The 26,813-nt window shown below is 40.6% G+C and overlaps 1 protein-coding gene across 4 annotated transcripts in view; it reads right to left on the bottom strand.

The window, feature by feature from the left end:
* LOC137273206 (protein mesh-like) overlaps window positions 1–10,382 on the bottom strand; it is a 66,160-nt gene extending 55,778 nt beyond the window's left edge. For 2 of the 4 annotated variants that reach the window (XM_067805706.1, XM_067805707.1), the window contains exon 1: window positions 7,572–8,387. In XM_067805706.1, coding sequence (XP_067661807.1) covers window positions 7,572–7,814 — 243 coding nt within the window. In that variant the 5' untranslated portion in view covers window positions 7,815–8,387. Of the gene's footprint in view, window positions 1–7,571; window positions 8,388–10,232 lie in introns of those variants that run through there. The other 2 variants (XM_067805709.1, XM_067805708.1) reach the window with 2 other exon arrangements.
* Between the last annotated feature and the right edge of the window lie 16,431 nt (window positions 10,383–26,813).

The following is a 26,813-nucleotide window of genomic DNA, read 5'->3' as shown; positions in this document are numbered from 1 at the left end:
GGTTTCATCCCCAGTAACCAGACGAGCATGAAAGTTATCAGGATCAACGTTGTAGATGTCCAACAGCTCACGACTGGATTCAACTCTCTGGTGACGATCATGTGCATTTAGGTTACGAGGGACCCATCTTGCGGATACCTTGGACATGTGCAGGTGTTCATGGATCACTGTGCAAACACTTCCATGTGAAACGCCACACTCTGAAGCTATCTCGTCCACCTTTATTCTCCGATCGGACATAATTAAGCGTTGGATCCGGGCAATTGTATCTTCTGTAATGGCTTCAGAAGGTCTTCCTGACCGTGGGTCATCTTCCAAGGAGCTGCGACCTCGCTTAAACTCAGCTGACCATTTTGCCACAGTGGAATATTGAGGGGCTTCCTCGCCATACACATTGATCATGCGTTTGTGGATTTCGGTTGCATTCACACCTTCTTTAGTGAGAAACTTGATAACTGCACGAAACTCAGTTTTGGAGGTTTCCATGATTTGTGCAGGGTAATCGTCTTTTAAAGGCTCTAACTCTCAAGTAAATGCTCGAGGAAGGTTGGGTATCTGTATACAGAGTCACAGATGAATCAACTCAATAATGACACCAATGACAACATCACCAAGGATATATCAGCACCCACTTCTATGAACTTATTGACTTCCCTCGTACATGACACGTGGACCCTTCCTATAGACATCAGCCAGGATCTGGCACATTATAAGAGATGGCCCAGAACATACGAGTATGTCACGCATGTTTCAAAACTCAAATAAACGTATCAATGGATTTTTATGGAAAAAAGTAAAAAAGCAAAATCATGAGGCACTAATAAGGATCAATATAATATTCGATAGGGCCTGCTGTTTTGAATTCCCAAGATCTGCGTTACAATTCACTTGTGTAAGATAAATTTTGTTGAACACCCGTAGTTGGCAACAGGCAAGTTCCACCAAGATGTTTACAACGGATCATATCCCAACAACCCAGTGATTGAAGACCTTCGGGTAACTGACAACACGAATCCCTTTTTAAAATCCACATTGGATAAAGGGGCCTGTCTTGACCGCCATGAGTGATAATTATCATCCCCAAGATACATAGTTTATCTAAAATGCTCATAATGGTAAATTACAGGTGTAAAACATAACGTCCAATAAACCTAGCGTATTAAAGGGAGTGTTGCTTACGATAAAAGGCATGACAGTCACATATTTATACACGATTATCACGAGCAACCTCTGACATCATCTTGTGATAATGAGCCTGGAATGCAGATTCTGTAAGCCGGTTATGATAATAACATCACGTAACATGAAAGATAAACAAAGTATCTCACATCCCACCACAGAGCCCTCAACCTGCGGATGTGTCCGGTGGTATCAGATTTATTCATGAAAGTCTTAACGACCTACTCTGGACGTTACAGTCGCGGCAAAGGAAACCAAAACGCTCAACAGCTAACGGAAGGATGTGTGTAGTGTTACAAATTGTAACAGTTAAACTGAGATACAAATCTGACCGCAATCGATAAAAATAACCCGTTTAGAAATTCCTTAATATTTCAAGCTGTTGGTTTGAAGGCAGACATCAGAATACGCATCTGGTTGGACATGAATGACAACTTCCAGTCTAGTTGTACGACTGTACCAACAGGAATTCATACGGCATTTTGGTTGATATTCCGACTGTCTATATACCCCGTTGTTGTTAGTATCGTGTGGTTGCAGTACACTGTGTGCTCCAGTATACGTCTATGTTGCAGCACAGCATGCTGCCTTACCTGGTGTTAAAATCTGAAGTGCAGTAAACATGTATATTGCCCTGGGAGCAGTGGAGTACCCTGTGGTTAAGGTGCTGGCTCGTCACGTCTATTGTCCAGGTTCGATTCCCCACATGGGTACAATGTGTGAAGCCCATCTGTGGTGTCCCCTGCCGTGATATTGGCATATTGCTAAAAGCGGCGTAAAACCATACTCACTCACAGTATATTGCCCTTCACAGTGTTGGTAAATGTGGTACAGCACTCCTGTGTACTAATATACCTGGTGTTTAATTGTGATGTCCAGTAAACTACATATTGCTTTACTGTGTTAGAATGTGTCCTACAGTATTCTAGTGCATTATGTAGTGTTCATCCCCGTCCTACAGTACACCTGTGTACTGATCTACTTGATGTTAAAGTATGTACACCTGTATATTGCTGACACGCTGTTGGGTCTCCAGTACCCCAGTATATTGTACGAAGTAGTGTCAATCTGTGTCCTACAGTACACTTATGCAGCTCACTTAAGGTTCAATTGTAAAACGGCTACCATATCCAAGGCTAGAAGGTTCCCGTATGACTACACACCAACTGCATCAGCTTAAGTCTCATAAAATTCAAGGTGATATAGCAGCCGTTAACTGTTCCACACGCCGTGGAGGAATTTAAGCCACTCGGGCCGACAACTGGGAATATGCTGAGTATGCGATATTCATATTTCACACCGAGAGGTGATTTGCGGGGACATTAAAGCAGGACTTGGACGCATCACCGTCAGGTGTCAAGAACACTGTTCTCCATCACTTGGCTTCTGAATAAACACTTGCATTCCGTGCCTATTGTGACACATCATAAACAGCTTGTGACATAGGTCTAAATGAATGTCCATTGTACACTGTTCATTCTTCGTGTAAGATGTGCTGTTGAACATATATAATACTGAGAGACACATGTCATTTTCACCCGAATTATTCTACTTAAGAATATGCCGTTACTTTTGAAGATTCCATTAACAACTGCCGGCTAGGATTGCAATAACCAGAGCCTTAACTGGACTTTCAGAAAGTTTCGGTGTATGTGAAGGGTACTTTCAAGCTTAAGACACCTGTTGTCTAATGCAATTCCCCATTTTGACTTCTATCATATGGTTGGTCAAGACGAACACTTGACTTAGTTTTGCGTGTGTTTGTGACTGGCGTGCAGGATACGCTAAAGCCATTCAATGATCCTTAAACACTTGCTCGTGATATGAATGAGTATGAATACTACTCTGGACTCCGCTCCCGTTAGTATTGATTTTCTATGAGTCTCGATTGTATTTACAAACCTAATGTCAACAAAGATAAAGATTTATTGAACATCATTTAAATCTGGAAATCCATAAAGGATTTACGTCTCTCTCCAATCTTTTAATATCTAGAGAATATGACTAGAGCAAAACATCTGATTTAGTAAGGTTTACCTAGCAAACAATATGCATGAGCTGATACAGCAATAGTTCCCCGGTCATAAAACTGCACCACAAATACAGCCGTCATATAGCACATTCAAACAGAATTAACCCACCTTCTGTGATGACACTGCGCCTTTAAGATGGAGTTACCAGCTGACAGGTAGACTGTGCTAAAACTGCCGTGATAACTATTATTCAGTTTGAAGAAGGGGCTGCAATTAAACATGCTGTATCCTCGGGGTTAAAGATAGTTTATATTATATTATAATCTTCCCGAGACGTGCCCGCCAAGCCAGATGACGAGTCAAGTCGGTCTTATGAAGACTTTCACAAAAATATACATTGTCTGTCCAGTTTGTCTAAATTCAGTAACAGTATGACCCAGTGGTGTGCTTTCATCGTGGCAAGAAGAAGAGAGAAAACATTTCAATGTTCAAAGAGTCTTTGTATAGTGCCAAATACTTTTATGTGTTTATGAATAACCATCAATCAGTCATCAAACAAGGTGTTCGCCAAGAGGTGAGCATATGCTGCCCACATGATGGCACCGATCACAAACACACACAGAGCCAAGTAAATATTCACTTCATTAAACATGAGGGTATATGGTCCGGTCAGATATGGAATTAATTTGGTCACCGATGTTTCGTACACTCTACGTGTTTTCATACATCCTTTGCTGTAGTAAACAACGTTTGACCACGGGTCGCGTGACGCTCTTTAAAATCATAATGGAAGTTGTATGCTCGACTGTACCTCATACATTGTGAACAGTGAACACCAGCTGCTGCAAAACTGTCAGACATACAGGAACATACGATTGAAAAGTCTGGTCCTACAAGACTTGTCATCCCCCTTGTCATACAAGACTTGTCACCCCCTTTGTCATTCAATCTTATGGATATTACAATGTTTCTCTGGTGTAGCTAACTCTCCGCCTCGTTATACGGCAGTCATATCAGAAGTATATGGATATTCATATCAAAGAGATAATACAGATGCTCTGTATACATGGACGAGCGGAAAAACGAGTTGCGGGAGTTGGAGTAGGGGGGGGGGGATACGACAAGGTGATGGTGTATGGAGCTTGCCAATATTACATATGACCAGGGGAATAAAGTCACTTATACACCGGCAACACTAAATGTAACCGGACAATATGTCATGTCACAATAAGCACTGGTATTGTGACACCACCATGTGTCATATGGGATGGTCAGTAATACCACGTGTCATCATCATCGTCATCATCATCATCATCGTCGTCGTCGTCACCTAACAGAAACTAGCACAAACAATAATAAAAAACCTTTGCACGCCCCCCCCCCCCTCCCACTATTGAAAACGTAGTATTAGTAGTAGTAGTAGTAGTAGTAGTAGTAGTAGTAGTAGTAGCAGCAGCAGCGTGGATATGTGCGGTGTATGTTCTAATAATCATAGTCGTAGTCGTAGTAGTAGTAGTAGTAGTAGTTCAATATTTGACAGATATACATATATTTGACATAATACATATGTTAATTAATGTTAAAGAGACATTCTTCGGTCTATCCGTTAATATTACTGTCGCTAACGTACATAGGAGCCCATATTTTGCAATAAGGGTCCGGAAAGGTTACCGACTTACACAAAAACCATTTACAATTCACATCTGATGACTGATACCTTTACAGAATGGTTGGGGTCACTGCTGGCCGATATTACAAAGATCCCTGACAAGTAAATTCAAAATATGCCAAGTCAAATACAATAGGTTAAAATACAACATTTAAAGCTATTACATGTACCACGAAAATAGGTGACCTTAGAGGAGTGTTCCTGGCGGTGAATCACCACACAGGCGCCGCGATGTCCAACAACAAGTTCACTTCCACTTCACAACCCTCTCCACTCCCCTAGCCACTCTAAGAGCCAGACACCACTCACCATATCAACATGACATTCAGAAGGTCTGACAGTGTAGTTATACCCATATACACATATTCCAGCAATAAAGCGAACGTAGCACAAGACTGTATTCCATACGTCATGTGCACTGGGAGAATCGAACCCGGACCTTTGATGTTAAAAGATAACGCCTTAACATTTATACTACCCACCAGCCTCATTTATTCCTTTGATATCTGAAAGTACCTAATTTCTGGTGTATTTTCAAAATTCCCAGCACACCTCTATCAAGACATGTTACAACCAAGCAGGAAGGAAACACGGTCCTCATGTCTCGAGGTCCATTGTTTCGAAATTCTATTTCATCTTTGACGTAACTCGTTGCCCTAACCATGTATGTTTAAACAGATCCTCCCACTCACGATTCAATCAATATGGTTTATGAAACACAAACAAAATACGCCTCAACGTGTTCATTAAATGTGACCCATAAAGTCAATATCGCCAACTCTCGTTTTCAAAACATTTTTCTCCTGTGTTAAGATTACAAAATAAGGTTCGAAAAAGGTTCAGTTCATAACGGTTGGACATTATATGGCCTGTGTTCATCGGACAACAGATTACCATTGCATACAGCACCATTATCTCTGAAGATGAACATAACAGCAAGGACCGCCCCTGACACTGGATACGGAATCAACAGAAACTCGTGTTCGCTCATACGTATATTTCAAGTGGGACATGGACTTTTGATCATGTGTGTCGTATTTGGTGTAGTATATGGATTTATTCATCCACATGTATCATCTCCTGTGGTATATGGACATGTTTGATTATATACTGTACCATAGTTTATGGTGTGTATAGTTTTACTCATTTGTTTTGTATGTGCATGTATTCATCAACTTGAATACGTTCCTGTGGCATATGGACCTCTTACATTATATATACAATATGATGTGTGGTACATGGACCTATAAGATTATACGTACAATGGTGTGTGTGGTACAAAAGGCTATTAGATTATATATACAATACTCTGTGTAGTATAGGTACCTGTTAGATCATATATACAAGATCTTGGGTGGTATAAGCATAGTAGATGATTATATACAATATTATTACCCTTGAGATAAATTTATAGAATTCTGATTGGTTAAAAGTCTAAGCATATGAAACGATGTCGGCGGACTTGTATAAAATACCTTGGTGTATATGGATTAATATCATTGTAGCATATTTTCTCCTGTGTTAATATATACCATATTACGTTTGATACGTGGACGATTCACTATGACCTTCTAATCTTCACATATATATAGCATATATCTCTGAGTACAATATACCAGTGTGAAGTCCGTAACCGATATCACTTGATCTACACCTCTTAAGCTTCCATTGCCGCTGTTAATCTCATGTTAATCCTTATACACGTAACAAGTTCGCGGAGCCATCTATTTAAAGCTGAGTGGGTGTGTACAGATCATTCACGTGTAGAAGCCGTCCGTCGCCCGGAGCATCACTGCGACGTCGGAACAGCTTTGAATGAAGGGTGGAGACTGTCAAAGTTAAAACCTATTGATTTCCTATCGATCTGCACTGATAGCTCAAGGGGAGTAATCATACATAGGTTAAATCAGCCCTATGCTATTTAATGGCAGGTTTGGATGTCACGTTCGTTTACGTCCAATGAAACTAAATGATAATGTAATGATATATTTCATTGATTACTTTAGCTGTATCTCAGTGAACTATGATAAAATATCGTGGTGATTTGACACGAATTAACGAATATAATACAAATTTAGCAGGTTTTGCAGAGGACGTTCATCTAAATACTGTGAAATGGCAGACCATGTTTCATCACAGGAGTGTACTCTTTTACCAGATATAACGGTATATTGTCTCTAAATATATTGAATGATGAAGCAATAAAAACTATTCACACTAAAAGGGAATATTAAAAATTCATCAACAACCACTCATAATATAAAGCTTACTATAAGTAAGGTAACGTATTTGAAATTTAAAATATCAGCAACATAGTTTTATCCTATTGTTATGCTGCACGTTTTTCACTAAGTCAGCATACAGTAAAAGGTCTACTTCCTGCTGCATTTTATCTGACAGTGAACGTAGCTTGCACGAAATCTTTCTTCATTTTAGTGAGACCCATTATTATCACCCTTGACATAAAAACATGTACCTGACACCTGACGTATATGGTCTATTCGAACGTCCATAATGAAGATTATATAAGATTATATAACAAATGAAAGTACGGTACAATATATTAAGATTTACGGTGCAGTTCTTCATGTTGTTTTAATGAACAAATATTGATCACTGGAAGACACAGGATGCGGCATAAAACAAAATAGGTACCACGATCACCTTTCTTTACAAAGACATATGTAGAATATAGACATGTCCTGAAAAATCAAAAAGTCAAAAAGTTACGAACATAAGTTTGTACTTACAAATATCTTATCGTGACTACGGTTGAAGAAAGGAAAGGGGACTCCGATTTCGATAGATCCTGACCCCCCATCGTCACTGTCATCTGTGAGACTGTCCCCAGCACTTTTATTGAAGGGGTAAAAGTCAGAGAGGGGTAGGGCTCCCACTCCTGCGTTGAACACCACTACCAGCGAGACGAGGAGAACCACACGCAACACTATTCCAGTACGACTGATGCCTGTCTTCCAGACATTTGAACACATTATACTCACAAGATGGCATGAAAAGACAGAAAGTCGACACGAATTTACATCTTGAATTGGTTCTATGTTTTCTCATGTCGACTGGTTTGAAAAAATATATCCTTCGTTTTCGGCCGGTGTCGCTGCTCGTCAGAGACGATGGACAGGCGAGGCATCAGGCTCCCGTCCTCTGTCTATCCGATAGAGAGAAGGAGAAATGACCGGATGTCTCATACACTCTTCTCGTGCCGCAACCTGTCTTATCCTCGCTGTACATCCGTTATTCCCGTGCTAATACAAACGATCATTGGTGAAAAGGCCGATTCAAGCGCCTTTTGCTATTCCACATTCGTAGCCGGTTGAATATGGGTCAGCGCAAATGTAGAGTTCCGTGCTCTGCTGGGTGTGGTCACTTCGCCTGGCCCCCCGGGGCATCAGCATAGCCAGGAAAGTAACTCGGTGGGGGCGGACAACTATTGCCAAGCTAACTGTAAAATTTCGTGAAAATCCGTGGCCCTGATCCCGAGATATTCACTGTTATTTACCACACGAGCGAAAAGGGTTCCCCATCTGAATTGTGCGAGTGCACGCATTGCCGTGACGTCATTGTGTTTGTGAAATCTACACAGTGAGAGCTTATTTGGATAGCACGTGTCAAGGGCGAGAACTCTTGTCACCCAGATTGGCAGCGTGTGTGTGGTTTATGCGGCTAACAAATACACCGGAGCGACTGAAGATAGCTTGCCTCGAAGTCAGGTTTTCGCAAAGTACTTTCAACAAAATGGTGGATATTTGTTGAAGGTACATATTTGCCAATGCATTCAGACTATTTGACACTGAAAAATATTCGTGGATAAAGCAAAAAAAATGTGAACCCTTATAATCAGTTTTTGATGATGTTAAACTCTACAAAAAACCCAGTACAACAATAACAATTGTATACAAAAGTATCAGGATAGGACATAATACGATATGGACAACAGAAGTTAAGTGATTTTCAGTAAATGAGAGACCTCCATTTCAACCTACAATAAGGTTCATACCAGCCATTGTTCTAATCACACACACACACACACAAACACACACACACAAACACACACACACACACACACACACACACACACACACACACACACACACACACACACACATATATATATATATATATATATATATATATATATATTCTACTAAGTAAATCATAATTACGTTACGTTCTAATCTTGTGTTTAAAACATTTAAATTCCTAATTCCATATGAATGGAAGTGCACGTTTTCCCTTTCACCTGGTTGTAAGGATATAAGATATATATGATGCAACAGGGTCGCAATTCCTAATAACTAAGGGAATATTATTCCATATTTTAACCGCTGATGGACAAAAGATGATGTTGAGAACCTCAGTCTTGTACAAATTTCGTCAAATGTATTAGAGGTCCTCAACTCATAGCTTGTCCGGTTGCCTACCACAGGTGGGCGTAATCCCGAAGAAAAGCTGGTGCTGTTCTATTTAATTTCCGAAATACTTCAATCATTTTGACAATGTTTCAATACGTCGATGCCAACTCGAGAAGGTTAAACCGAAGTGTTTATTTTAAAAATCAACTGTTTCTATATTGCATCAATCAAAAACCAAAATAATGTCTCATCGGCAATCTTTCAAAGTAAATAATATAGCTTCAATTTCCTTCCTGTGTTTTTATTTAGACTATTCCATTATAATGTGTGGGTAACAGGTACTTGCTAATATGTTCATTGAATGTTGTTGGTTTAAGGCGTATGTGAACTGCCTATCTGTGCAATGGGAGGATACTGTGTTGCCGCATCTGTACCAGTTCGTCACGAGTATCATGATACAGAAGTTGGATCTCCTTCGTTCGTCACACCAACTCCTAAATCCCACTCGGAGAAAAAAAATCGCCTAATACCAAGGAAACTTGTCACTTGTTTGCACACGGGCTTTAACATATTCAAGGGCATATGAGCTTCCGGCTCCCGTCCTCTGTTAAAAACCTTCGTGACTAAATATGTGCTGATGTCATCGCTCAGTAATTTAGTAAAATGTGATATTCTTAGAGCTAAATATTCTAAACATTTCAGTCCATTTTCACCATTCACACATGCGTGTGTATGTGTGCGCACACGCAAATGTGTGTGCGTAAAATATGTTCACCGAGGTACCATAACATGAATGCGTTACTTATCTAACAAGTCACAAGAATTTCTGAGTGAGCCACTTCACTATACATGTGGGTGGTGGTACAAAGAATGACTTTACATACTTAAAATAATATTTAATTAAAACCGAGTGTTCGCCTGACCCCAGATGCTTTAACCACTGAACATAGAGATGTCATCAGCTTGCCCAATGAAACGACAGCTACTCCTCTACACATAAACGATTCATGCAAGAACTGTCTCGATTATAGGCATACAAACCTTCAGCAAAAGTGTACACATGTGTATTCTCAATATGAACATCATCGTCGCACACAGCTCATCGTCATCGTCGCCATCGTTGCTGCCAACGTCGCTAGTCGTTCCTGAGAGAACAGCATCGTGCGTATTATCCTGTTGATGGTGGCATGGAGATACGAAGTATGGGCCCTCGTCATCTGTTATAGACGTTTGTAGTTTCTTCCTGGTTCGACCTGAGTTCGTGAAGTGTGAAACCCCGGTTTAAATGCACAATACAAATATTTGTGATGGTTCTGTGTGATTCAAGCAGGGTGCACAAATATTCAAATGGTACAGGTAGGAAAAAAAACAGCGCTAACAATAAACCTATTGTGCGCAGGTCAGAGGTCTAAAAACTAGTTTGAACAATTGCAAACGAGACTGACATACATTTGTAGTGCGATAAACGATGACCCATTGAAATTCCTAAAACGTTTTGTGTGTTACTTAACTATAGACTATAAGGCATCATATGTTTTATGATGCATGGAAACACTGGGGATATCTACTTTGGGTGGTATGTGAATTTCACAGGAATATTGTTCCAAGTGTATCACACTGTTTTGGTTGACAGTGAGCGAGTGAATTTAGTTGTACGTCGCACTCAGCAATGTTCCAGTTATATGGCGGTGGTCTGTAAATAATCGAGTCTGGACCAGACAACCCAGTGATCAACAGCGTGAGCATCTTCTACGCAACTGGGATAGTTGGGTAAAGTGACGTATTATATTTATACTTTTTACATTTGAGCACTGGAAGATACCACGAGATACCACAACCGCATGGAACCTTCCAGTATAGTCTAAACCAGATTATCAAGGAAAGTTCCAGAACATTGGCATCATATACAAGCGTCGTGGTTTTGGTCAGGTATCTCACAGTTTAAGTTAGACCAGACTGACGCTTATGCTCAGAATATATATGAACTTGACTGTAACAAGTAAACCCATTTAAACTGAAAATTAGACCCAGTGAGACCAGAGATTCAAAAAATGGGGAAATCGAGACTTGCTTCACTTAGGGCTTCAGCATTGCAGGGAGGGCTAGGCTGTAGGGGTGGTAGTGGTTCAGGGACTGTGAGACAGGCTACATTGCAGGTAGGGCTAGGCTGTAGGGGTGGTAGTGGTTCAGGGACTGTGAGACAGTCTACATTGCAGGTAGGGCTAGGCTGTAGGGGTGGTAGTGGTTCAGGGACTGTGAGACAGGCTACATTGCAGGGAGGGCTAGGCTGTAGGGGTGGTAGTGGTTCAGGGACTGTGAGACAGGCTACATTGCAGGTAGGGCTAGGCTGTAGAGGTGATAGTGGTTCAGGGACTGTGAGACAGTCTACATTGCAGGTAGGGCTAGGCTGTAGGGGTGGTAGTGGTTCAGGGACTGTGAGACAGGCTACATTGCAGGTAGGGCTAGGCTGTAGGGGTGGTAGTGGTTCAGGGACTGTGAGACAGGCTACATTGCAGGCAGGGCTAGGCTGTAGGGGTGATAGTGGTTCAGGGACTGTGAGACAGACTACATTGCAGGTAGGGCTAGGCTGTAGGGGTGGTAGTGGTTCAGGGACTGTGAGACAGGCTACATTGCAGGTAGGGCTAGGCTGTAGGGGTGATAGTGGTTCAGGGACTGTGAGACAAACTAAACTTAGACCTGCACCTGTGTGTGATGACGTGTCACCCGTGACACTCAGCTTACTTTGGAAGCGTTCAGGGGCTGTTTCATGGAGGGGGTATTATCATCACTGTCATCATTACTGACTTTACATTATACTGCCATTGTATTTGTACTGGCACTGAATTTGTCATTTCATTTTGCTCCGCTTTTCACTTCCTCTGTAGTGTGAGACCCGTGAAGGTCCGGGTTAGAACAGGCCATCAGCAACCAATGCTTGCTACAAAAGGTGACTATGCTTTTCAAGAGGCACCTAAAGGGACGAGGTGGTCAAGCTCGCTGACTTTATTGACACGTCATCGGTTGTCAATTGCGCAAATCGATGCTCATGCTGTTTATCACTGGATTACCTGGTCCAGACAAGACTATTTACAGACCGCCGCCATATAGCGGGAACATTCCTGAGTGCCGCGTAAAACTAACCTCACTCACGCACTCCTGTGTAGTGTGCTGTATTGATGTGTGTGCTTATACTTATAGAATACACACGTTAAATATATCGCATTTACTTGTATCACTGCTTGATATCGGTACAGAAATCTGCATGGAAACTTGTCAGTCCCGACACAAAGTACTTGCTATCCATAAAGTATGTCAACGCTATACTGCCCAACCTCAGAAAGGTATAGTACATTTCGTTCTTGTTTGTTGGATTTACGCCGAATAGTTTCTGACTTATTTCCGGATAATATATTCATTTAACTTGGTAACCAACAAGTAACAGTAAAATGTTAAAGAAACTATATAATCTTCTGTTGAATAATTTGTATTTTGGAACGGTATATATGTCAACACTGGCGTTGAAAGGGATGTTAGTGCACTCATATGTACAGGCAGTTCGACGGACGGAAGTGGGTAGGTCCTGTAGTTTTTCGACCACACATGTATGGGCAGGTAGACATGTGGAGGTGTCAGGAAGACGTGAAAGGAGGTTTACATGCAAATATCCATAGGTAAATATAAATGAAATACAGGTAAATGAAGGTGTACAGGTACATATGGATGAAGGTGCACAGGTAAATACGAATGAAATACGGGTAAATGAAGGTGCTAAGGTACAGAAGGTGCACAGGTAAATATAAATGAAATATACATATATGAAGGTGCATGGGTAAATATGGAAGCAGGTGTACAGGTACATATAAATGGAATACAGGTAGATGGAAGTGTATAGGTAAATATTTACATAGAATACAGGTAGATGGAGATGTACAGGTAAATATGGATGAAGGTGTACAGGTAAATATGAATGGAATACATGTAGATGAAGCTAAACAGGTAAATATAAATAGAATGCAGGTAGATGAAGATATACAGGTAAATATGGAAGCAGGCGTACAGGCAAATATAAATGAAATACAGGTAAATGAAGGTGTGAAGGTACATAGGGATGAAGGCGCACAGGTAAATATACATGAAATACAAATACATGAAGGCGCACGGATAAATATGAATGAAATAAACATATATGAAGGTACAGGTAAATATAAATGGAATACAGGTGGATGAAGGTGTACAGGTAAATATAAATGGAATACAGGCAGATAACGGTGAACAGGTAAATATGGAAGCGGGTGTACAGGTAAATATAAATGCAATACAGGTAAATGAAGGTGTGCAGGTACATAGGGATGAAGGTGCACAGGTAAATATAAATGAAATACGGGTAAATGAAGGTGTGAAGGTACAAAGGGATGAAGGTGCACAGGTAAATATAAATGAAATACAAGTAAATGAAGGTGCACAGGTAAATATCAATGAAATAAACATATATGAAGGTGCATGGTAAATATGGAAGCAGGTGTACAGGTAAATATAAATGGAATACAGGCAGATGGAGGTGTATAGGTAAATAAAAGTGGAACACAGGTAGATGAAGATGTACAGGAAAATGTAAATGGAATACAGGTGGATGAAGGTGTACAGGTAAATATAAATGGAATACAGGCAGATGAAGGTGAACAGGTAAATATGGAAGCATGTGTACAGGTAAATATAAATGAAATACAGGTAAATGAAGGTGTGCAGGTACATAGGGATGAAGGTGCAGAGGTAAATATACATGAAATACGGGTAAATGAAGGTTCGGGTACCTATGAATGAAGGTGTACATGTAAATATAAATGGAATACGGATGGATGAAGGTGAACAGGTAAATATAAATGAAATACAGGTTAATAAGGTTGCAGAGGTACATGTGGATGAAGGTGACGAGGTAAGTATAAATGGAATACGGGTAAATGAAGGTTCAGGTACATATGAATGAAGGTGTACATGTAAATATAAATGGAATACAGGTAGATGTGTACAGGTAAATATGGATGAAGATGTATAGACAAATATATTAATGGAATGTAGGTAGATAAATATGTGCAAGAAAAATTGGATAAAGGTTTACCTGTAAATGGAATACAGGTAGATGGCGTACAAGTAAATGTGGATGAAGGTGTACAGGGAAGTATAAATGGAATACAGGTAGTGTACAGGTAAATATGGATGAATACGTACAGGTAAGCGTTAAAGATCTTGTTCCTCAATGCGATCGTAGCCCTACGTGCGAGAGTCGCATTTCCCACATTCGAACATAGACCTATGACTGCCGTATCGCTACTATCGCTTTCAGGAGCGCAACCCAGGTAGAAAAAGTATGCAAGTAGATAATGGACAGGTGCAGATGCACAGGTAAATATCAATAGTTATATATAGCTATACTACAAGTGTTCAGATAGACATGGATGATCTGAAAGGTAAAGAAATAAGATGATAATAGGTGGTTTAGAACTTATAACTACTCATGTCGATTCGTTTCACCCCTCCGACGTCAGCGTAGATGCAAACTATTAGTTTAATGCTCCCTATTAGATATTCAGCAGTTATTGAAGTTCACGCTCTAACACTCTCATATGTCTACCTACCTAAGTGCCTCGACTCCACGCCAAAATGCCTCCATTTTGTATCTCTAGAAGGCAACGTGTAATTCTTTACCGTCGTTTACTGAAAGTAAATTGAATTGAATCTAGTCAGAAAATGCAAACTACTTATAAGAACCAACATATTTTCCTGCTATTAACCACCCCTTGTTCAGATACTTATCGGCATTTCTCAAATCCAACGCCATGCGTACTTTGTACATTTTCTTTTCTGAACTGGTAACACCAACCATATTTAGTTGAACCAGAATCCCGCAACGGTAAGATTCCGAAAGCCATGCTCCCTCTTAACAACCTCAGCCATCTACAATAACACTGGTAGAAAGCGTTTAACCCCTCGACACGCTAAATGGCTCAATTTACCAAGCCACTTGCTGTAAACTGGCGTTATTTGAGATTTTCGTCGGTTGTAGCAACAGAACTCGGTAAAAGCTCCCATCGCCCAGCTTGTCGCTTTAATCTGGGGCGTGGTATATACAAAAACCTTCACGGATGGGCAAGCTCGAGGAAAAACAAACGAAACAGGAGCAACGAAATACAATCTTGACATACCACAGTATACCATCTACATTTATCACCGAGAAGGTATGGCACTGTGACGTTTTGGTAATCATTTAGAAAGGGTGTGGCCCCCCATAGCTGGCCAAGTTCTGTCCGAGAGTACTTTGAATAGTGAGGTGAAGCCCCATCCCACTCAGATATACATGAATCAAGTAGAAGAGCTGATTGAAAGAAGCAATGGATCCTGTCTTGCCATCAGACAGAAATGTACTTGACCTTGTGCATGGCGTTCTTGACATTCCCCGTAAACTGTGTTTGTTTTTCGTAAGCCCAAGCATGTAAACGTTTGAGTTCTCCAGAATCCTGTCAATTGTTTCCTACACAGACTGATTGTGATGTCGGTTAAGAAAACTGACTTTGAGCATTAAGTAATAGTATAAGATGATTTTTTTTAAACTAAGAACCAAGTGTTAAATACTGTCAATAAAGGATACGAGGTAAAACTGTAAGCCGGTTAAACAGGTCGATGGCATTAAGCACAGGAGGGTGGAACGTGATGGCTAGCGGGGTATGCGTTTACATATATATAGTCTGGTTCATAATTATTGAGAATTTTTCTTCTTACTTTGAGCTATCCTAACACCTCAACTGATTCACTGATACTTAAAACTAAGTAATGGTATAAGGGGGGTAACTCATCTTGGCCTACTGAGTATAGTACAATTAGAGTTACCTCCCCTGAATTTGTAGCAGACGTCATTTTCCTCAGCACTGTCAACAATGTCTGCTGAAGATAAAAGAAGGTTGATTTTTGAGTTGTGTAATCAAGGAATTGATGATGTAAATACATTGGCAGAGAGAACAGGAACTCCTCTTTCTACTGTGTATAGGATTAGGAAGAATTTTAAAGAGGGAAAGGATTTGGGGCACCAGAAAGGAGCAGGGAGACCCAGAAAATTGGACTTCTCAGATCGCGTCCGGCTGGGAATTTTAGCGTCTAAAAAGCAAAGGGCAAGCATCTCCAACATCAGGTATGAAATGATAGAAAGGGGATCAACAGTTGTATCAAAATCTACAGTTAGAAGAAATTTGATTGATCTTGGATGGGAGAAAAAGACTGGAATTCCTTCTCCTCTCATGAAACAAGAACATAAAGACAGGCGTGTTGAGTGGTGTTTGGCACATGAAAACTTTGACTGGGAAAATGTGATTTTAACTGATGAAAGCTCAATATGGGTATATCTCAATAATGTGAAAATATGGACAAAGTCTGCATCAGCACCGTTGTATCGACGACCTAAATACAGCCCAAAGTTTCATGTATGGGGAGGGATATCCTTATTAGGAACGACCCCGCTGTGTGTGTTTGAGGGAAATCTGACAAGTCAACGCTACACTAACATATTAGATAATTTTCTCCTTCCAAGTGCACATGTGTTTTATGGAAATGACTGGATTTTGCAGCAAGATAATGATCCTAAACACACCGCAAAACATGCCAAGCAGTGGTTTCAGGAGAAAAATGTGACTGCATTACCATTTCCTGCATATAGTCCTGACTTAAATCCCATTGAGAACATTTGGGGGCTGATGAAGGAATGTGTGAATCAAAAGGGGTTGACAAAAATTGAAGACATGAAGAGAGAAGTGGTCCGATACTGGGACAGCATAACTCACGAGACACTAACCTCTCTGATAGGAAGTATGCCTACCCGTCTTAGACTGTGCCGTGAAGCTCAAGGAGACTTGATAAAATATTAAATTGTTACCTACACAACATGATAAGGTCAGTTCACTTTCACAATACATTCAATTTTATCTGATTTGTTCTCGTTTAATAATATGAAATGCTTTAGCTATTCTCAATAATTTTGAACCATACTGTATATAGTCTTGTTGTCGACAATAAAACCAAAACTATACACTTGAGAATAGGCCTGGGACGGGTGCTCATGTACTGGAAACCGGGTCGGGTACAGCTGGAATCGAATCCTATTTTAGGGATTTCTCTACCTGGAAAGGGAGAGAACTCGGTAATGACAAGGGCAGATAATAACTGATGTGAAACCCATTTACATCATTGGTATTGGTGAAGTTATTATTAACCAGGAACGTAAGTAATGATGTTACTCTTCATATTGGTTAGACAGAATAACATAGCCTAAGAATAGATCTGTTTAATTGTCTTATTGGCATCCTTTCACGTTTTCTGCAATTATCTCGGTCACATATTTTCACACATTTGACAGAAACGCTGTATTGCATACATTTCCGGGTACTCGATTCTGATTCGGGAGAGTACATGCGGGTACTCGATTCCATTTTTTTCTACCCGTCCCAGCCCCACACTAGAACACATGTGGCAGTAACGTTTCCGGAGGCATGGTTTTGGGTAGAAGGTGAATACATTTTGTTGTCTATTATTCTATACCGAACTTTCTTGACATATCCCAATCAAATGAAGAAAAGCAAAACCGTGAACCCCCTGAATCTCCCATCCCTTTCAAAATTCCTGGATTCGCCTGTGCATATAGATTGTATAACTGTTTATATGCTGAAACACTTTTGCAGCGCCTTTTGATGTCATATTTCTGGATGTTTATTTGCAAATTACATTGCACAAATGACCTCAATTTAAGCATTTACAGTACACTTAAAATATAACCGAACTACGTTTTTTAACCAATATCATCATAGGACGATGCTGTCAGTGGAGTTTCACAGTGTCACAGTGCTGTTGTAGACAGAAATGCGATGTGTGAACGTTGCTTTTGGTTACTACGTGACGCCAAAGCTTGACTGTTTTCTTGATAAAACCGTCTGAAAAATGTATCTAACTTGAGGTTTAAATATCTGAAAATTAGATTTATGTATGTTCTATTTCTAATCATTACTTTCAACAGGAAACCATAATCTGTTATCTCCTCGCAATCATGTTTCACAATCATACCATTTACTTCGCTGAGTAAAAATCGATATCCGTATTCTCGTTATCGATCACATGATGGGCGTTGCCGCAAATACAGCCGAGATAAATTCAGGTTGAGTGACACAATAAAGTCTCCATGCCCGCTCACTCGAAAGATTGTCGTGAGTGCGCTATACCTTGCAAATGTTGTCAAGCTCTCCTGACGAAAAATAATTAGATAATTTTTATCTAACGTTCGAATTTACGCAACGCCCATAGAAGAATCTTGACGTTATCTCTGCTTTGTACATTTGTCAGAATAGGGGTCTTTATTTGCATTTAAAACGTCATTTAGGAGTAAAAAAGTTGATGATTCATATTTATCAGTTAAGTATATCCCACTAAAACTGTGACTGCGGAGGTTAAATGTCGATAAATGTCTTTAAAATGTATTTGAAGCCTGTAGATCAATGCTTTGTGTGTCCAGTGTGTTGAGTGACACCTTGATGGTAATCTGTCAGTTAACACTTATCCACCTAAAACGCTTTCCCAAAGAAAGCCACGTTGGCGGGTGGTGAGTCTCTGGCGTTCTGGAGTTTGGTTTTTAGCAATACCCCAGCAACACGACGGCGGGGGACACCAGTGTTGGGCGACTAACAGGTGGTCAGATTCGCTGGCTTAGTTGACGCAGGTCATCGGTTCCCATTTACGTTGAGCGATGTTTATATTGTTTATCACTGGATTGTCTGGTCCACACTCGATTATTTACAGAGCGCAGGTAGCTGGAATATTTCTGAGTGCGAAGTGAAACTAAACTCACTCACTCACTCACTTAAATAAAATTCTTCTTCTTCTTCTTCTTCTTCTTCTTCTTCTTCTTCTTCCTTCTTCTTCTTCTCTTCTTAAGGCTACCCGACAGCCCTAATACGCCGCATCAGAACATCCCACGTATGTTCAATTGGAGGTACGTAATAGCAAAACAATCAGGTGCTTTTGCATGGACAATTTAAAGACGATGTTATCTATTTGTCCATTCTCAGGATGACAACGCCTGTATGTCAACAGCACCTGCAGCAACGCGAACCTATTCACTGCGCATTGCGTTATGGACGCAGCGCAGCACAGCTGTTGAAACCAGTTTTCCCCCAGCGCTGGGGGGAATTTAGTGAAACGTTTGAACTCCGATTTCGCGGACTTTTTCTTCATCGCGTTTTTTCAACTTTATAGGTTGAATTGGCATTTTTATGATTTGTTTCGGTAAGTGCATACCGAAAGGTACCAGAATCTGCAAAGTTGTGTTTTACGTTGCATGTGACCTTTTAAAAATTCATCTCAACGATAGCTAAGTTCAACTATTCGTTCGCTTTTTGTTGTTCGTATATTGACTGAATTCGATTAAACACTGTGGTTAAAGAGCTAAACCGAGTCTTCACGAACTATATGGGCTCCGAATGCCAAGAATACCTTTAACAGTACGTTTATTACACAAATGTGACATACATTTATATAATATTTCATTATCAAAATGGTGTTTGATAACAGCAGTAGATAATTACCGACAGGTTACAAAGACATGCCTAAGAATATTGAACACTTAATATTGATCATATTCACATAAACATAATCGATTGCTACAATGTACGTAGTTTCAGATGTATGCAGTGTGAATATGCAAACAATAGGTGGTAAATCATATACTTACTGTATCTGTCCACAGGGAATTATGTATATACGCGAGCGTATTCAGTCAAGAGTTAAAAGGGTCAATCAGTGTATATATGTATGTATATATACGCCGAGTTTCAATCATCCATTCAGTGTACAGGGCGGGTGTTCTAGGCTCCAGTTCATAAATCAAGGTCATTGATAACGACAGCATTGTAAAAGTGGATAACGTGGTCCGCTTTTTTAACGCGTCAAGATTTTCATATCCATGAGCTTAGATGGAAAGATTAAAGATTAAAGAGGGTGAGAATCTCAATATCGCTGCAACGAATACACCATGTGGTGAATATGATATGTATCATGAACATTGGGCAAAGAATACGAATAATTATTCACGAATACAATATTATACTTAAGTTAGAGGCTACTAAACCCCCCCCTCCTCTCTCTCTCTCTCTCTCTCTCTCTCCTCTCTCCTCACTCTCTCTCTCTCTCTCTCTCTCTCTCTCTCTCTCTCTCTCCTCTCTCTCTCTCTCTCTCTCTCTCTCTCTCTCTCTCTCTCTCTCTCTCTCTCTCTCTCTCTCTCTCTCTCTCTCCTCTCTCTCTCTCTACGGAATACGAAAACATGTTACCCCACCCCTGTCCAGCAGATACGTGTCACTGTGATAGAAAACGTAGCTCTGCGTGCTGTGTCAGGTCACCCTAATGCTTAGGGGTGTCCCCAGTTTTGGCAGCCGGTATTGTTACAGGTTCCAGGCCACCGGACCTTGCCTAATCTATTCAACCCAAAAATGACGTATGTTTGTAACAAAGTGATAGTGATCATGTATGGTTGTATTTCATGACAATGTTGATAAGATTGTTGATGAGATCAATGATGGTAATTATACCATTCAAAACGTTGGGGATATTGGATTTACACTATTGACTAAATGGCAAGGAGGCTTGTAGAGTTACGTCCCCTCATGACTCCGGGATGCAAAGATCGTGGTTTCGTAGCAAAATACCCTTGTACATTGTTTTTTTTAAAAATGGAAATTATTACTTTGTTTATAACAAACGTCAGACTACATTGTCTATTTTCACATATTTTGAATTTGATGCTCAAATTTCAGTTCCGCATTAGACGAAATTGAAACAGTTATTAAAAGGTGACTATGCTCATCAACGGTGGGGTACCCTAGTGGTTGAAAGCGTTCGCTCGTCACACCGAATACCCGGGGTCGATTCCCCACCTAGGTACGGTATGTGGAGCTCTTCTTGCCCCTTGCCCTGATACTGCTGGAATATTGCCAAAGCGTCGTGAATCACTCACTCTTCAACGGCAGTCATTCACCTTTAAGTGTACTTAATTCGGATTTAACGAAAACTGTTTGGAATATCCAGTGTTCATAACGCTTACTTAAGGGTCCTTTGAAGGGTTGAATTAGCGTGGGTTCTTGGTAAGAATAAACAGCTGTTTACGAATAAACAGCTCCTCCTTGCCGTATCCAGTGTATACAAGATTATGTAAGTCCCTCGGACTCGATGGCCACATCTGTCGGTGCACGGGATGCATAGATATAGGGATTATTGCACCCAATGGCGAGAGATTTCTTTGTTGGAGGAAACATATCTGTATTGTTTACGAAGGGTGTTACCAGTCGTGTATGGGGAATGACAGCTTATCTGTCACGGAGTAAGGTGCAGGGCAACGGTGTGTATTTAGTAGTGATGTTTGTTTACTTATATTTGTTAAAACGGGACAATGGTTTAGGGTGTGTTGGAAATCAAATATATCCTTCAGCTGCGTTTGATATGTATATTATACGGAGTTTTTGTGTTCTTGTGGTCTATATACATATGAGATGTTTGTGTTTTGCATTAATGAAACCAGCATGTTAACGCCTTCACGTGTTGCGATGTATAACATAGCGTTTTACTGGGCCAAACAGCTTTATGTATAAAAAGCGCTTTATCATACATGCATGTCGCTTGACCGTTTCACCGAGTGAGTGAACAGACAGGCCCTGTATTATCAACACACAACTTACTCCCTTCATCAAGCAATAGACATCATATTACTATAGCTGAAGTACTATTGAATTCTATATTGTGCTTGTGCTCTTTTCACGACGCCTTAGTATGTCATGAAACAGCTAGAGGGTTTTAGAGTCCGTGTTTTCTTGTTTGTGGTATAGCTGATTGTGGTATATGTGCGATTAATCACTGGCAGCAGGATCCGACAAATATGCAAATGAAGCAGCCAAGAGGAATTAGGTCAGTTCATCAGCTACAACATTGTTGTATCATCTGCCCCCTACCCGGCCTGTCATCGTATCCTGATTGTGTAGATTGATGCTCATGCTGTTGACCACTGAATTATTTGGTTCAGATTTTTTACGGACTGCCGCCATATAGATGGAGTATTGTTGAGCGCGAGTAAAACAAAGCTACATTAAACTCACAGTTTTCGAGTGATGTGACAGCGCTCAAGAACTGTTCAAGTCTGGTGATGGGCATCGTGAGCATTGTGAGCATCATTGTGAACAACTGGATACGATGGCATGCATGAACCAAATCAGCGAGCCTGACCACCCAATAGCCCAAAAGTTAAAGCGTCCGAGTTCGATTCCCCTTTCCTGGCGTCCACCGATTTGATATGGCTAGAATATTACTAAAAGCGGCGTAAAACCATACTCACTCAGTAAGTTCCGTTAGACGTCTTTAGTACAGACCTATTCTAACCCGGATCTATACTGGTCCTCTGTCTGAGTTGTTTCAGTCTCACTTGGCACTGCATAACTAGGATTACCGGGTGTAATTACAGGATTTATGAAATCCATTCACGTAATTTTCATTGCTTAATCTTTATTGCTTCTTTCGCCCAATGGAATTTGTTTCGTCAAATAACAGGGAATGATTTTGTCTGAGGTGGCGTTTCATGTATATGTGTGTGGAAACCGGGACATTCTATCATGGGAATGAAAACTGATGTTACACCGTGTGTGAATGCAGTATCCCCTTTATCACATATATGTTCTTCAGCGTGACTAAATTTCAGTGCGTTGAAAATAATCGCGCTAGTGCATTCAACTTTCTAATCGCTCTCAACGTAGTCTATCAACGTAGTCTATCAACGTAGCGATATCGAAACCAGGATTTGTCTGAAAATCCTTTGAGGTTGTTAATTTGAAGAGAGACGTATTGTTAAAGCAAAGGCTGAGCATGCTTTTTTGGTTGAAACAGACACTTTCGCCATTGAGCTGAAAGTTCTTCCAAATACTTGATACTGGTACCTATATTCGTACCGGTGTGGAGCGGGCCATTTTATACACGGTCTTAAACATGCCATTGTTTACTTTCAGTCCTTATAAAACAAACTAGAAGACCCGAGAGATCAGTTTTTTGATAAATGAAATACGTTGTAAGCAAATTCCTTTGCTAATTTCAAGATGTTCAAAAACGTTTTATTGATTCATTTATGTTTCACTTTACTTTACTTCACTTTAGATTTGAGAAATGTGCCTTCTGAAACCGGAGTAGTGGGATAAGCACGATATTGCTGGAATATTGCCAAACGCGGCGGAAAACTACACTCACTCACTCTAAAACTTTTCAACAATATCGCCTCACACGATATTTAAATAGATGAAAAGGATGAGATCAGCCTCTCGCAGTGGTTAGGCGAAGGTAACGAATTTTCAGATGTTCCGTCAGTTCGGTATATGCCAGACAAGGTATCCACGTGCTGTCAACGATTTATTATCCCTGTAAGTACATATACCATTCGTTTTAGTCGACGTGGGGAAGATTGGGTAGCCTAGTAGAACCACACTCACTCCGACCTCGCTGCAAAACACAACAAAAGAACAAAAACAAAAACACAACACGCAATTTTCGAAAAAATATGAAATATTATAAAAATAAGCGTTCGTGTTTATGTCTTCTATATAAAAACTTGACAAAAAGCCAAAGTTGCGTTTCTTTTGCTGTCAGAGTCTCATTACAGTGCAGTAGTATTGCAATAAGTCAAGCTTCACGGCACTGTAAACGCATGGTCTGGTCTACTTTTGATATAACCGATTTTGTATAATGTGGCTTTGTTTGATCTAGTTATGTTTGATTTTTTATATTTGATAGGGTTTTGCTAGACAAGGGTTTGTGTGACCTACCTTTGTTTGATGCTTACTTTTGTAATGAATGTGCGTTTGATCTGGTTTGTTTCATACAGTGTATAGTTGATCCGTAGTTTTTGCTTTGCTTTGTTTTATTATTATTTTTTTCTTGGTTTCTTGGTTTGGTTTGGTTTGTTCTGTTTGTCGTAATGTCTTAATATGTATCGTTGCTCTTTGGATACCAGGACGATGTTCTGTGTTTTGATCAGACTCAGTTTAGCCTCGTTTGTTATTTTGTTCTTGGGCGTTGTATTCTTCCCAAAACCTCTCTTCTTAATTAGACATCCCAACTATACTTTGGGGGAGGGGCGGAATCCAGATAATGAAGGTCTGGTATAACAGGCACACCCTCGTGAAAGAGCAAGAAGGAATAATACGGACTTCCCAGCTTTTGTTGGCGGCCTGACAGTAAAGAAACAAGTCACACCTCTTTAACAAACCAGCTTCATGTAAATTAGCCTGGAGATTCCGCTAACCTTTATCCCCTTGAGTGCACATGCTCGGGGTCCAACAAGAACGTTGCGTGACTACAACAGATCGTTTGACTTTGGGGAGGTACCCGTATCCTTACAACATATTATTTATCTAAAATATTTGCTCAGATTTATCAATGAGAAATATACAAGAGGCTGGTTCTTTGGTAACGGCGGCGGCTCTAGACCCACCTAGGGAGTTTTCAAGGTCAGTAAAACCTACACCCTGCAGCTACAAGAGGACAAGGTTTGAAAAGAAACATTTAAATATCGCTCACTGTTCATTCATGGCTCGGTTCTATCTGGTGTTTATACAGGCGTGTTACTGTAGATGAAACGGTGGCGAAATATAGAACGTACAATCAGCTGGCAGTGACGATGACTGGCGCTGTACTGTCAGCCTCCCTCATGAAAGAAGGGAATAGATGCGTCAGGCAGTCCTAGTGATGCCATCCAGGCATTGTCCCAGCTTCAGGGGTAGCCTTGTGGTTAAACCGTTCGCTCGAACCGGGTTCGATTCCCCACATGAGATCAATATTTGAAGCCCATCTCTGGTGCACCCTGCCATGATATTGCTGGATTATTGCGAAACAACGCGACTGGTTCCAAGCCGGTATTTCAAGACAGAATAACACTTTTCCCAGTATAAAGTGGGGGACATCCCAAATCCAAAGATTCGTCGTAGGTGTAGAATTAGATGTTCACTGTTCATGGACAAAACGAACTGGAAAAGGAAGTATCAGGTCGGCGTAAACCATATTTTCAATACCTTCATTGTTGTCGCTGTCGTCGTTGTAGTTGTCGCTGTCGTCGTTGTAGTTATCACCAACATCATCATCTCTGGGGGTAGCCAAGTGGTTAAAACCTTGGGGTCGGGCTCGAATCCCCACATGGCTCCTGGAGTCCCCCGGCATTACTTTGCCAGGAGCGGCGAAAAGCCTTACTCACTCACTCACTATTTCTGTGATATCAACCAGGGGTAGGCGTGTGATGGAGAGAAATTTTGAAAATGGAGAACTGCTTCTGTTGATGACGTATCTACCAGACAGCGGATTCTGTTATATATTGTATCATTTCTTACTTTTTCCACATAAGTTTGTCCTCTCTCATTTCGAACTAAAGGGACGACGAACAATGACCTCATGACCTCATAAAGTTTTGTGAACTCAACATGAAAACTCTTAGATGGACTTTAATCCAACGTAAATAGTTTGTGGTGGTAACGGACAGTTTCTCTTTAAGAAAAACTGTAGTTACATAAACAGTGACATGTGTGCTGGCTGTCTAGGGGCGTGGCGTGACTGTATGGCGCCGGCCACTACGTGAACAGCCTCTTAACGCAACACCCTCGTGCACGACCGTCCTCAGTGTTTGAAACACAGAGACTACAAAGTGGCCATGTAATCACAAGATAACGAATTCCATAATACACAGCGATTGCTCAATGTCACTTTCTTCTGAGAGGGCTTCACACTGTGTTTTGTATCGTGAGAAAAAATGTATTCACTTTAAGGAATATACTTACGAATGAATGTAGTGATTTGACTACGTTTTACCCATTGATGTTGGAATTTGACTTGGTTGTTGTTTAACGACGCACTCCGCAAATGGTGTCGGTCTGTAAATAATCGAGTCAGACAATCCTGTGATCAACAGCATGAACATTGTTCCATGCATGACTAACCAAGCGAAGCGGTCACAGTAGCCCCCACTTCGTTTCAAGAACCAGAAGGGGTATAATGGGTACCATCCGCGAAGCCTATTTCTGGTGTCCTCCTTCGTGATGTTGCTGTTATATTGGCAAAAGCGGTATAACTGAAACCACTCACTCGCTCACTTACCAGAAAACGTAATCTCCCGTGCTTCAAAGGACTTCAAACTTACAGAGAAACAGAATCGTTAGATAAACTTCTCCACGTCATGATACGCACAACCCTTACGTGATTAAGACTTATTTCAATACTTTCTATAATTTGGAAAACAAAAGCAAACCACTTAAGTTATTTTCAAATTAAAATAGTATTTGAAGGGTATATTTTTAAGATAATAAATGAATTAGCAACCTTAAAATGGTCTTCCAACAATCAAAATTAGAATGACTGAGTGGCGTCTGTGTGTTTTTGTCTATATTTGGGAAAACTGCAGCTGATGAAAGAGTTCGTGACAAAGACTGGTGATCGTGACGCTTCTCAGGGCACTGTGTCCGCGGAGTTGGGGGCTCGTCTACGTTGTGCGTGATGTCACGACCAGCGTCCGGACCAGACCAATCC

The sequence above is a fragment of the Haliotis asinina genome, chromosome 2, assembly GCF_037392515.1.
Source record: "Haliotis asinina isolate JCU_RB_2024 chromosome 2, JCU_Hal_asi_v2, whole genome shotgun sequence".
NCBI lineage: Eukaryota > Metazoa > Mollusca > Gastropoda > Lepetellida > Haliotidae > Haliotis > Haliotis asinina.
This window is presented reverse-complemented; position numbering and strand designations above follow the sequence as displayed.